Here is a 12,732-nt window from a genome sequence, read left to right as displayed (position 1 = left end):
AGGAATCTCTGCCAGCTGCTGTGCCTGTGAGGGATAAGCGGGCTCCTCTCCCACAAATTGCTGTTCCTCCTCAGAATCAGAACTGCTGAGGGGTTCTATGGGCTCAGTTTCCACCCTGACAATATAAATACTTTGTCTTAAATTCTAAAAGAAAATATTTCATAATCCAAAGCTGTTCAATTTTTCAGAAAAAAACAAAAACTGTCCTCAGAAAAAAAGAAGAAAACCCCCTTTTTCAGAATTTTTTCAATTTTTTTTCCAGGGCCTTCACATCTCTGTTCTGCCCTTCATTTATAATACCCCCATACAATATGCAACACACACAATGACCACATTTGCATGTCACAATTCTAAAGAATTCTGGCTTATTGTGAATGAACCAGCATGCTGCAGCACGCTGTTCAATCATTCCTTGCTTGGCTCATCCTGCAAATGGGAACAGCTAAATAAACCATGGACCTTCCATCTGTGGCTTGTTAACTGTGATGCAACTCCTCAGACAAGCCAGAGTTCCCAGTCTGCATGCCACGATAAACAAGCCACAGATGGAAGGTCTGTGGTTTGTTTAGCCGCTCCCTCTTGCATTGTGAGTGATCAAGAGGCATGCACTAGCATACTGGCTCATTCACAGTAAGCCAGAATTATCTAGCATTCTGGCTTACTGTGATGTGTGAACACAGCCAATAAAACATCAACTACAACAATAAAAGGCAGGAAATGCTTAAAATAGACAGCTCACATCAACCAACATAAACTAGATTAAAATGACTGGGTAAACAAATAGGTTTTGACCTTGCACTGAAAAGAATATGTCAGCAGCAGTCACACCTTCACAGGGAGGGCATTCCACACTCAGAGTGCCACCACAGAGAAGGCTCTCTCACTTGTTACATAACATACCAACGGTAATGGGAGACGAACCTCCCCTAATTGTCTTACAACACAGTCAGGCTGGTATAGGGAAAAACTTCTCTGTAGATATCTGGGTCCCAAGCTGTTTAAAGCTTTAAAGGTAGGTACCAGCATCTTCAGCTGGACTTGGGAGTGAATAGGCAGCCAATGCAGCTCTTTTAGAATCTGTGTAATATGACTCCTCTTGGCTGTACAACTCTTCCTGGCTGTACTACTTACAATACTGGCTGCTGCATTCTGTATTTTTTATTTTCTAAGAATACTGTAGGGGCCACATGGGGTTCTAGGGCAGTGTTGCTTTGCAGTACACCAGCCTCCCAGTTAACAACAACAAGAATATATTTTTTAAAAAAATCATGAGGGGCAGTGAGCCACATTGGGGATCCAGGCCCTTGTGAGACCAGGGACTTGCTAGGAGCTGCAACTATGTTAAATGGAAACTCCAAGAGCATTTAAGAATCCCTTGGTTTTAATACATCTCCTGGTGCAGATCATGTTAATCGGTCCATCACCCCTGTACACTGGAATGGCTACTATCCATCTAAACTTCATCAGGAAGTGATCTGACAATGACAACAGGGGCTCAGAGAACCTGCCTAATTTCAAACTTCCATCTTCATACTATGCTGAGAACACTAGATCAAGAGTATGTTCCACTGAATGTGTTGGACCAATGACATACTGAGACAATGAAGTACAAAAACTCAGATCTGGCACCTGAGCAGGCTGGTTTCTAGAAAAGACCCCTTATAGATGACAGCAATCATTTGTTCCCCACCCCTCCAGCCTAGGTTGGTAATGCACTGTTTACCCAGGTGAACAAAGCTGAGACAGATACACTCCACCAACCTCATCCACGGAGTTCTTGGTGACACATGCCAGGTTGGCCCCTTCATCCACAATTACAGCACAGATGAGAGCTGTTTAATTATGGACTAACCTGGCATTTACAACTAGCACATAAAGGCTAGAGGAGGTTAAAAAGGCAATCCAAATTCTGTTGGTTGGGGTAGGACCAGAAAAGGGGATAGCTTTCAGATATCTTACCGTTTTGTGCACATCTGCTACAATGTATGTAGCTAAATACTTATACCTATCAAGGTAAGGAACAAATGGGAACTCTGCAATCACTTTCTTAAAGCCAACAGCAACTGTTGCTACCCAGTCAACAGTTTGCACCATGATCTATGCTTATACTTTATATACCAGAGATGTCTAAGGTGGGGCGATTCCATAATGATATTTTAATGTTGTTTAGGAGAGATATTTGTGTTCCTTTCAATAAAGGGCACCCTTTTGTCTTAGGATGTATATTCTAAGTTTTATATTCACTGTTAAAGAAAATGGTACTCGTATGCATACAAATGGAAACAGCAATAAGTTCTATGGAACTCTCCAAATTGTCAAGTGGTACAGTTAAAGAAATATCAGCGCCAACATTTCTGCCAGTGCTAAGCATTCATCAATGCCAAATGATTGTATAGGAGAAAATATCAATACTGCAAAAAGGCAACATGTTAGCAAGTTAGTTCATAGTACCTTCTGCCATTTCCATGCCGTAAGGGACTTTACAATGTCCAGCATGACTTACACCCCAAACTGGATACTTCTGATTCAGGCCAGAGTACAAAGCTTGAATGAATGTTTGATAGAAGCCAACCAATCCTGGATTACCTGAAAAAGAAAAAAAGCCTGTTAAAAGTGCAGGCCATAAACTGAAACACAATAGTGGAAAGATAGAAAAAATAAGAAACACTGCTGACTTCATCCAACCCATAGATGTTCATCAAGTATTTTTCACTAAACTGACATTATACTTGAATTCAACTACTAAGGTAAATAAACTTTAAAATGTATGGTGTTAAAAGGTTACGGTATGTGTTTTTTCACAAGCAGCCTACTTTGTCCAAAGTTTACTTTCTGTACCTAACAGGCAACTTTCCCCTTACCAAAGAACCCACAATACTGAAGACATTTTTACAGATAAATTTTTCTTTTAGAACTGCCTCCATTAAATTTGTCTGGTATTGAAGATTATGATATGCTGGATGATTTAGACTAAAGAAATGTATTTCACTATTATTTATTTTTAAACTACACACATTTTTCTACTCTTTATAATGCAAACCACTCTTTGACTTTAATACAGTTTGGTTGTTCTATTAATACCTGATAAAACCTTTAGAATTCATGCAATATTGGTAAAGTGTATCTTCAGCAACATGGACGATCAAAGCATCTATTTGGAAATATAATGTATCTGGGCACCAAGAGATGTACTTGTATTTTAGCTCTTTGTGATAACACACTAAGGTGCATCACTGGCCAGAAACTGGTTTACTACAAACAAGTTTATCCTTCCAATAATTTTTTTCACATTTCTTCTAAAGCTTATATGTTTTTGCGTGCTTACTCCTTTAAAAGCACTAGAGACAAAGAATACATAGATTTATATTGCCAAATCTTTTACACATTTTCACTCATCATCATTATTTCCATTGGATGGTATATGGAGATTGTCTCATTTCCACCGTCAGCTGAACAGTGAAAGTAAAAAGTGTTTATATAACCCTTGTTAAGCTTTGTGTTCAATGTTGTATACAGCTTACAACACCGGTGACTAATTTTTTTTTTAAATTGAGACAAAAGAAGCCTTCTATCCCCTGATAAATGGAGTTACTACCAGAGATTTACTTTAGACAGGAAATAGATAAAGTCATAGAAAAAACAGACCCAGGGAAGGGGCGGGGGATACACCATGAGCTAAGGCAAAGAGCTAGTCATGTAGGTCACTCATTAGAACTTCTACAGACACTGAGAAACGCCTCAAAGGGTTAAAAACACGAGCCAACAAACTGAAAGACCCCTCAATAAATTGCTTACTGAATTGCCAATCTGTTAGTTTAGGTTGGACAAACGTTTTCCAATGTTTCTGCCACGTATCTACAGCCACAATACATGAACAAATCCAATTCAGCATCTGGGAAGATGATACACAACCAAAACAAATCTGAACGCTTCATCCTACAGTGGTTTGGTCAACAGTGTAAGGCATTACTCAGAATAAGGACCAAAGCGGTGCCATTTGAGTTGCCTGGTTCTGCAAGACTAGAAGCCAAGCTCACAGCTCAGAATTCTCACATTCTCACTCATACGCAATGATCTGTTATGGCAGTAAGGGAAAGATACTGCTGTACACATTACTACTTCTTTTTAAGGTAACACTTGCACCAAATAACAACTTGCATTTATAGTACTTCACAGTATTCAAAGTATATTATATACACAATCTTGGCAACCTATACAAAGCCCTAATTTTAAAAAGTAGGCCATGTATTTTACGCCCATATTGCAGGATGGGAGAACAGTGAGTTGCCTAAGACAATCTAGTGCAGTAGTCCCCAACCTTTTTGGGACCAGGGACCGGACCGTGGAAGACAATTTTTCCACGGACCGGGGGAGGATAGGACTGGGCCGCAGTAGGGGTGTGGGAACCCTCCCTTAACTTGGGTCCGTGGGGGGGGAAATCCCTCCCTCCCCCCTGGAATCCTTGTTGGCCCTGGACTTGCCATGGAGCTGCCGGCCGGCAAATGGCGTTTGTGTAGCGGACGCCATTTACGTCCCTGTTCTTTGCAGTAATAGGCTATTACTGTAAAGAACAAGGCCGGAGTCGGCCGACAGCTCCGCAGACTCGCTACGGAGCAGAGCCAGCCAGGGCCGGCGAGGATTCTGGGGCGGGGAGGAGGGACGGATCGCCTCCCCCCCCTGCGGACCCAAGGTAAGGGGGGGTTCCCACACCCCTACTGCGGCCCAGTCCCTGACAGGCCACGGACTGGTACCAGTCTGCGGACTGGGGGTTGGGGACCTCTGATCTAGTGCGTTCATGATAGAGGCAATCAGGCCAAACAACAAACAGATGACTGGCAGCACCCACTCTCCACTCTGTGCCCGTAGATGGGCCTCTCCCTCAAGTTATCTTTCCTTTCACTTAGTATGTGACGCTACTGTGAAGGAATGAAGGAGCTGCCTGGCAATGCCTTAAAGCAGTGGTCTCCAAAGTGGGGTGCGCACACCCAGGGGGTGCACAAGATGATCCACTGGGGTGTGTGAGCTGCCTGATAATTGAGCAGTCTCCTGCTGCCCCAATGAGCTGCAATTGTGTGCAATGATGGCGGCCGTGGAGGCAGCAGGATGGGACAGGAGCCGAGAGGGAAGCTCCATGGTATTTTTTTCTCAGCTCCAGTCCTATCCTGCCTCTGCCACAGCCACTGAGAGCAACTGCGCCAGTCTCTGCAAGGCACGGCAGAGAAAGGCACAGTTGCTTGCTTGGCTGTGGCACCAGTACAGCTGCCATCCTGCCGAAGAAGAGCAAATTTGTTCCAAATTTGCTGACCTTTTCTGTGATGACAAGCAGCTGTCAGTAGTATGCTATCCAGCAAATATTTTTGAAAAAATAAACACACTTAATCTGTCCTTTCAAGGTAAAGGTGATGTTTTAAACAATGAGTGAGAAAGTAACAGCTTTTCAAAAGAAACTCGTGCTATGGAGAGAGCATTCTGAAGATGGATGTTTGGAAATATTTCCGTCGGTGTGTGATTTGGTTGCTGAGAACAATGTCAATGTGTCACCTATAAAAGCTCTCATATCGACACACTTAAAAAAACTTGGAAACTGAATTTTCTAACCTGTTTAAAAATCTTCCAAACAAAGAGTTTTAGTGGGTTTTGAACCCATTTGTTAAAAATATAAAAATACAACACCTTCTAATTAGTTTGCAAGAACCAATTATTGACATCAGGGAAAAGGGAAACTTACTAGCTGAATATCAACAAAAACCTTTGCATAATTGCTGGATGGGACTGAAAAATGAGTATTATGATTTAGTAAGCGCAGCCAAAGATGCACTTCTTTCATTTGGATCTACGTATCTTTGTGAGGTGTCTTTTTCAGCTATGACAGCCATTAAAACCAGGCATCAAAATAAACTGAACTTAGAACCAGACTTGACTTTGAGGTCAAGTACTGCTGCAGTAGGTTTTATAGAAAAAAGTCATTTCAAAAACAGAATAAAAATTCAGAATATTTTAAATTGATAAAAGTTTAAATCTTGGGAAATATTGCAGACCACACAGAAAACTATAATTTTTGGTGGCAAATATTTCAACAGCCTTCGCTTCTCAGGATGCTGGGGATTCCAGTTTGAGTAAAAACTGGAGTTTCCTTGCTTGTGGAAAGCCAATCTGCCTTTGGCACTAAATCAACCACCAAAGCAGCAACTTCCAACTCCCTTATGCTAATGCATGGAAGCCAGCCCACACAGATGTCAGAAGGATTTAAATGGAGCATGTGCAGAATACAGCAGTGTTCTCACACAAGGAGAAATTGGGGGATGTTGACCAACTTATTAGAAACAAGTGATGATCAGGCCTTAAAATAAACATGTACTTTCCATGACAGGCCTATTGGGAGGGCTATTCACACATGATTTTTTCCACTACACAAAGAAACTACTCATAGAGGACACTGTGTAAAATGTCACATGCGAAGAACTTATGTCTGTCTTGGTTAGTTTACCTGATAATTGCTACAAGGATAAAATGGGAAGTCCCCTGCCACTGTGAACACTTGGGAAGAAGGACAACTTATAAGTATTAAAGGAAATGGGGAATACTTGTCCTTTAATGTGCAATTGCATGGGTTTTTATATTGGATTTGTTTGTTTTTAATCTTATGTACACTTCCCTCAGATACCTTGTGGAAGAATGGTGGTTTATACATTCTGGAAATAAAATACTTAATATATCTCTAGATCGTTTCATTCCAACAGCTATCATTAGAGTAATTGTATAGGGCTGCCCCACAATATTGCTTTGGAGGTCACTCTCTTTCAACTTCCTTTGAACATTAAACATGAGTCAGTACCCAAATAAGCCATAGGCAGGACAAACTGCTGAACTACCCATTTGCAGTCTTGAGCTACTCCTATCTATCCCTAAATAGAGAATGCCAGGAGATCCAAAGTCTAATATACACAGTTAAAATAACTCCTTGTTCTATGCACACCTAAGACTAAGCCATTAAGAATATCATTTTGGCACATCTAGCCACCAAACTCTGCCACTATGTACTCACCCACAATGACTTCAACCTTGGAGACAACATATATCTTTAGATCAATGGTACTGCTATGGGTACTCACATGGCCCCACAGTATGCCAACATCTTCATGGCTGACTTGGAACAAGGCTTTCTCAGGTCCTGTTCCCAAAACCCTTTTTTCTGCCTGAGAGTTATTGATGACATTTTTATTATCTGGACTCATGGGGTAGGATCCAATGTTGTCCTTCTGTGGGCAACCCAGGCCTGCTGACAAGCACGATGTCATGCTTCTAGGGACAAGCACCAACACAAGCAGAAATGCTAGTTTTTGGAAGGGGGATGAAGGAAGTTTTCATTATTAGTAGTAATATCCTTTTAAGAGCTTTGTGCATTGTTCTTTAAATACAATTTAACAGTCAGATAAAATACTATGAAAAGTGGTCAGCTAAATACAATTTTGGCAAGGCATACTTTGACCTGTTCCTATGGTGAACACCTGTATCCAAACTACTCACCGGGGATGGGGGGGGGGCAATGTGCTGGCCTGCAGGAAGAGATTACACTCCTTCAGGCCACTGATCTAATTGACTTAGGCCATGGATGGAACCTAAATTCCTACCTTCAGTTACGCCAATCAAATACCATTAGACTACACAATAATGTACACAAATGTGCCACTTGCAGAGTTGGTAAATAAAGATTTCTGGAAGAGTATGGCAATATTCAGAGAAAGGTTCAAAGGTCTACTTTTAGGTACGTAGAAAGGTGCAAAAAGGGTGCAGTTTATTCAAGAACGTATGCTGCAATTACTTTTCATACTGTCAAGAATGATTCTGAGCGTGTGTAGTTAGCAGCTCATACTCAGAATGGGAACAGCTAGAACCGGGGGAGGTTTCCTCCCTAGTGAACTCAGATATGGATAGACATTCTTCTCAGGAACTTGGTACACAGATGGCTCAACCTGAAGGGCCCCCCCCTTTCCTTCCCCATGAGAACTCAGATCTTGGAGGAGGAGGAGCGCACGGGGTGTGACCTGAAGGATGCTAGAGTCCGGCACAGAGCGAAGTGGGAAAAGTTAGAAGTGGAGCTCAGAAGTTCCAACTGGTTGGCTATGCGTGATAGGCTACGTAGGAGGGCACAACTGTAAGGGAGGGGCATCCCCCAAGTTATTCTGGCCGGCAAGTTCTGTTTCAAACTACCAGCAACTTCTCTGATTCCCACTTGGCTCCTCTACTGATATTCGTAATTGTGTGGAGTAGCTGTTTTCCTTTGTAGCATGAGAGTGAGTGTCGGAGGATTTGCATTTGTAAAGAGCCTGGTCATTAAGCCTGGTATCTTAGAGTGTGCTGATTGTGAAGGGAGAGAACCAAGGGACCTGACACATCCCTCAAAAGTCACCAGAGATGAACACACAGTTGTAAGAACAAACTCACCAACATGTAGAAAATAATATATTTGTGCTTATCTTTAAAACAGCACCATCTTCTGGCACATCTATTTCCACACTACAGTCTAAACCACAGTTCTCCTGTTTTCATCATCCCATTTGGCTTGTAATAAATGCTGCTTTCAAAGCACGTACAGCAAGAACTATGAATAAAACACCCAATTCCAACACTTGAGAGCTTAAAATTATTTATTACATTTATATCCTGCCTTTCTGTCAAAAATGGCAGTCGTTGCAATTTTTCTATCTAAATATGGATAGGATTGCACTCTAAACGACTTAGGACCTTGCTATCTAAGGGTCAGCCTGTCTCACTATGACCCTGCCTGAGTAAAGATCTGCAGGAGAGGCCCTTTTGCCAGCGCCATTACTCACAAAGGCTCATTTGTCAGGTATGCATGAAAATGCTTTCTTATGTGTTACCCTCAAATTATGGAATGCGTTCCCTCAAGAATGAAGATTGGCCCCCACTCTCTTGGCCTTTGGAAAGGGTATAAAAATGCATCTTTTCAATTTAGCCTTTTAAAATGTGTAGTTTTTAATGTTCTTGTTTTTATGGTTGCAGGATTTTAATGTTCTAAATGGTTGTACACTGCCTTGATAGTTTTTTAGAAGGTAAGATGATATAAACAACAACAAATTTAAGAAGATTAAGATTGGATCAATTATGCAGCAAACTAGTTACTGTGCCATTAGTTATTAATGTGCCTCGTATTTAACCAATTAGATTTAGATACATATTTCAAAACAGACCTCAATAACGGCATCTCTGAATATCCTGAACAGAGGATAGTATCTTTCTTTCTCCACTCATTTCTGTCTTATCCAAGACTTTTCAGATCCACATATGTTCCACATTTTTTCCTCCCTCAGAGTGCAATCCTATGTATGTTTAGACAAAAAAAATCCTGCAACTCCCAGCATTCCCCATTTCTCAGAATGCGCTCTATCAAGAAAATACACATTTTAAAACAAACAAATCCCACCAATTGATCTTACCTGGGATAACTAGAAGTAAGAGTTTGGGAGCACTTTTGTTCTTCCAGAGATCTTTCCAAGGGCCACACTTTAAGACCTCAGTGACTGCTCCATTAATGTAAGTGAACTCTTTATGTACCAGAACTTGCTCTTCGGATTCTGCCTTCGTGCTCATTGCTGAAGAGAATAAGAAAGCTTTAAACCGTAACTAGTTAGGCATAAATATCAAGTCCCTGTGATATGTGCTGCTTTGTAACCAAAGAAAGGAACCCCTCGGCTCCTTCCTAAACAAGGGATATGAGTTTTAACAACTCATATTCCACTCTTCCTTGAAAAGCACAGAGCAGCTTACATGGAGCTTCCTGAGGTCTCCAATCCAAGCTGTGATTAAAGTCCCAGCTATTTAGCTTCAGGTTTATATCACATGTCCCCAAATCATTAACTATCTCAGTTTTACCACACTCTTATTAGAGCATTCAAAGAGGATGTTTATCAGAGTTGCACCACAATAGCTTATGGCATCCAGTTAAGTGACCTTTCAAGAATTTCATTTAGAAAATTGGAGTGATATTGCCAAACTGAAAGCATCACATTATAAGATCTGTTGCAATTATGTCATCACTTACTGTCTAATCCAATGTGCAAGGAAAATCAATGAGTATTTTCCATTCACCTGAATGATAACACCTTTCATTATCACTTGGATAATAAAGCCTATCATGAAATGCACCAGCTTCTCGAAAACCAATGCAAGCACGTTGTTCACGATCAAAGACGTCACAGATTTCCGTTTCAGTCATGTCAAGGAAAATCAAACAAAATAAAACTGGATCTGTGAAGATCAAACTTCTTAATTTCAACTTTTCTATTAAGGAAACAGGTTTAATGGGATAAGGGCAGGTGTGGAAGGGGAATGTAACCTATTTGTTCCCTGCTGCAGTCTGAAGCTAGCATTTACTTTGTGTGTGTGTGTGTGGGGGGGTGCACGGGCACCACAGCATTGACAACAGCACAGGAGGAAAGGGTTTCGTTACCTTCCCATGCCTGCTCTGATGCCATTAATTATCAGCCCTCCCCAGCAGATACAGTTAGCATTTAAAAAAGATATAAAGATGCATTTATCATAAAGTGTAGTTTGTCCTCGTGCCTTTAAAAAGAAGAGAAAGCTTACATGATATTGGAAACAGCTCTACCCTGTGAGTACAGCATTATACAAGGCACCTTCAGAAAGATAATTTGTACCAGCTTTCCCCCATCTGGTGCCCTCCCGATGTTTTGGACTTCAACTCCCATGAGTCCCTGCCAGCATAGCCAATGGTCAGGAATATTGGCAGCTGTAGTCCAAAACATTGCTAACAACAAAGCTAGCGGAGATGACAGTATTCCAGCTGAGCTATTTAAAATCCTAAAAGATGATGCTGTTAAAGTGCTGCATTCAATATGCCAACAAATTTGGAACACTCAACAATGGCCGCAAGACTGGAAAAGGTCAGTTTACATTCCAATTCCAAAGAAGGGCAACGCCAAAGAGTGTTCAAACTACCGCACAACTGCGCTCATTTCACATGCCAGCAAGGTGATGCTCAAAATCCTACAAGCTAGGCTTCAGCAGTATGCGAACCGAGAACTACCAGAAGTACAAGCTGGGTTTCGAAGAGGCAGAGGAACTAGAGATCAAATCGCCAACGTTCGCTGGATCATGGAGAAAGCAAGAGAATTCCAGAAAAACGTCTATTTCTGCTTCATTGATTACGCTAAAGCCTTTGATTGTGTGGATCACAACAAACTGTGGCAAATTCTTAAAGTGATGGGAGTACCAGACCACCTTACCTGCCTCCTGAGAAACTTGTACGACGGTCAAGAAGCAACAGTAAGAACCAGACATGGAACAACTGAGTGGTTCAAAATTGGGAAAGGAGTACGACAAGGCTGCATATTGTCACCCTGCTTATTTAACTTATATGCAGAGGACATCATGAGAAACGCCGGGTTGGATGAATCACAGGTCGGAATTAAGATTGCTGGGAGAATTATCAACAACCTCCGATATGCAGACGATACCACCCTAATGGCAGAAAGCGAAGAGGATCTCAAGAGCCTCTTGTTGAGGGTGAAAGAGGAGAGTGCAAAAGCTGGTTTGAAACTCAACATTAAAAAAACGAAGATCATGGCATCTGGCCCCATCACTTCCTGGCATATAGAAGGGGAAGAAATGGAAGCAGTGACAGATTTTACTTTCTTGGGCTCCAAGATCACCGCAGACGGTGACTGTAGCCATGAAATTAAAAGATGCTTGCTCCTTGGGAGGAAAGCTATGGCAAACCTAGATAGCATAGTAAGAAGCAGAGACATCACCTTGCCGACAAAGGTCCGTCTAATCAAAGCTATGGTTTTCCCGGTAGTAATGTACGGCTGTGAGAGCTGGACTATAAGGAAGGCTGAGCGCCGAAGAATTGATGCTTTCGAACTCTGGTGCTGGAGAAGACTCCCACGAGTCCCCTGGACTGCAAGGAGGTCAAATCAGTCCATCCTAAAGGAAATCAAGCCTGAGTGCTCATTGGAAGGACAGATACTGAAGCTGATGCTGAAATATTTTGGCCACCTACTGCGAAGAGAAAACTGTCTGGAAAAGACCCTGATGCTGGGAAAGACTGAAGGCAATAGGAGAAGGGGACGGCAGAGGATGAGATGACTAGATAGCATCACCGATGCAATGAATATGAACTTGAGCACGCTCCGGGAGAGAGCGCAGGACAGGAAGGCCTAGCGTGCTATGGTCCATGGGGTCACGAAGAGTCGGACACAACTGAACGACTGAACAACAAGTCCAAAACATCTGGAGGGCACCAGGTTGGGGAAGGCTGTTCTGTATCCTAGAGCCACCTTTGCTACCTCCTCCTCCTCCTCCACCCCCACCAATGTTATTGCTTTAACAACTGAATTAAGTGTCAGAAAGCAGAAGTTGAAATTCCCCCTCCCTTCACGCTGGGGGGAGGAGAGCGTCTCCTGGTGAATTTCTGCCTATTCGACCATGTAAAAACACAGAAGGCCCAGGATGGGATGGCAGCAATGGCCCTGCGCCCGGAATTCGAGCGCTACCTCCCGATGGAGCAGGACAAGCTGTCCTTTGCTCTTCTTTTGCTATGGGCCTCTCGCACTACGCTGTTCATTTGCTGTTGCGGCTGCAGTGTTACATAAGCCCCGTTGCGCTTATTATCATAACCTGCTCCACAGCGGGGAAATGGAGGCGGGGTAGGGGAGAAAGAGCCGGAAGTGAGCCCTCACGGTCGGACTG

General features: G+C 42.3%; 1 protein-coding gene across 4 annotated transcripts in view; it reads right to left on the bottom strand.

Annotated features, from left to right (window-relative positions):
* LDAH (lipid droplet associated hydrolase) overlaps nt 1-12,732 on the bottom strand; it is a 144,442-nt gene that overhangs the window by 131,228 nt on the left and 482 nt on the right. For 3 of the 4 annotated variants that reach the window (XM_084826514.1, XM_084826512.1, XM_084826511.1), the window contains exons 2-3: nt 9,459-9,614; nt 2,452-2,586 (exon numbers count right to left, since the gene is read on the bottom strand). In XM_084826514.1, the coding sequence (XP_084682640.1) occupies nt 2,452-2,496 (45 nt within the window). In that variant the 5' untranslated portion in view covers nt 2,497-2,586; nt 9,459-9,614. Of the gene's footprint in view, nt 1-2,451; nt 2,587-9,458; nt 9,615-10,110; nt 10,171-12,732 lie in introns of all 4 variants that reach the window. The other variant, XM_084826513.1, reaches the window with a different exon arrangement.

The sequence above is a fragment of the Heloderma suspectum genome, chromosome 1 (genome assembly GCF_057233095.1).
Source record: "Heloderma suspectum isolate Gila_16-S chromosome 1, 16-S_ref, whole genome shotgun sequence".
Taxonomy (NCBI): Eukaryota; Metazoa; Chordata; class Lepidosauria; order Squamata; family Helodermatidae; genus Heloderma; species Heloderma suspectum.
Note: the sequence above shows the minus strand (reverse complement) of the source record. Positions and strands in the feature narration are given on the sequence as shown.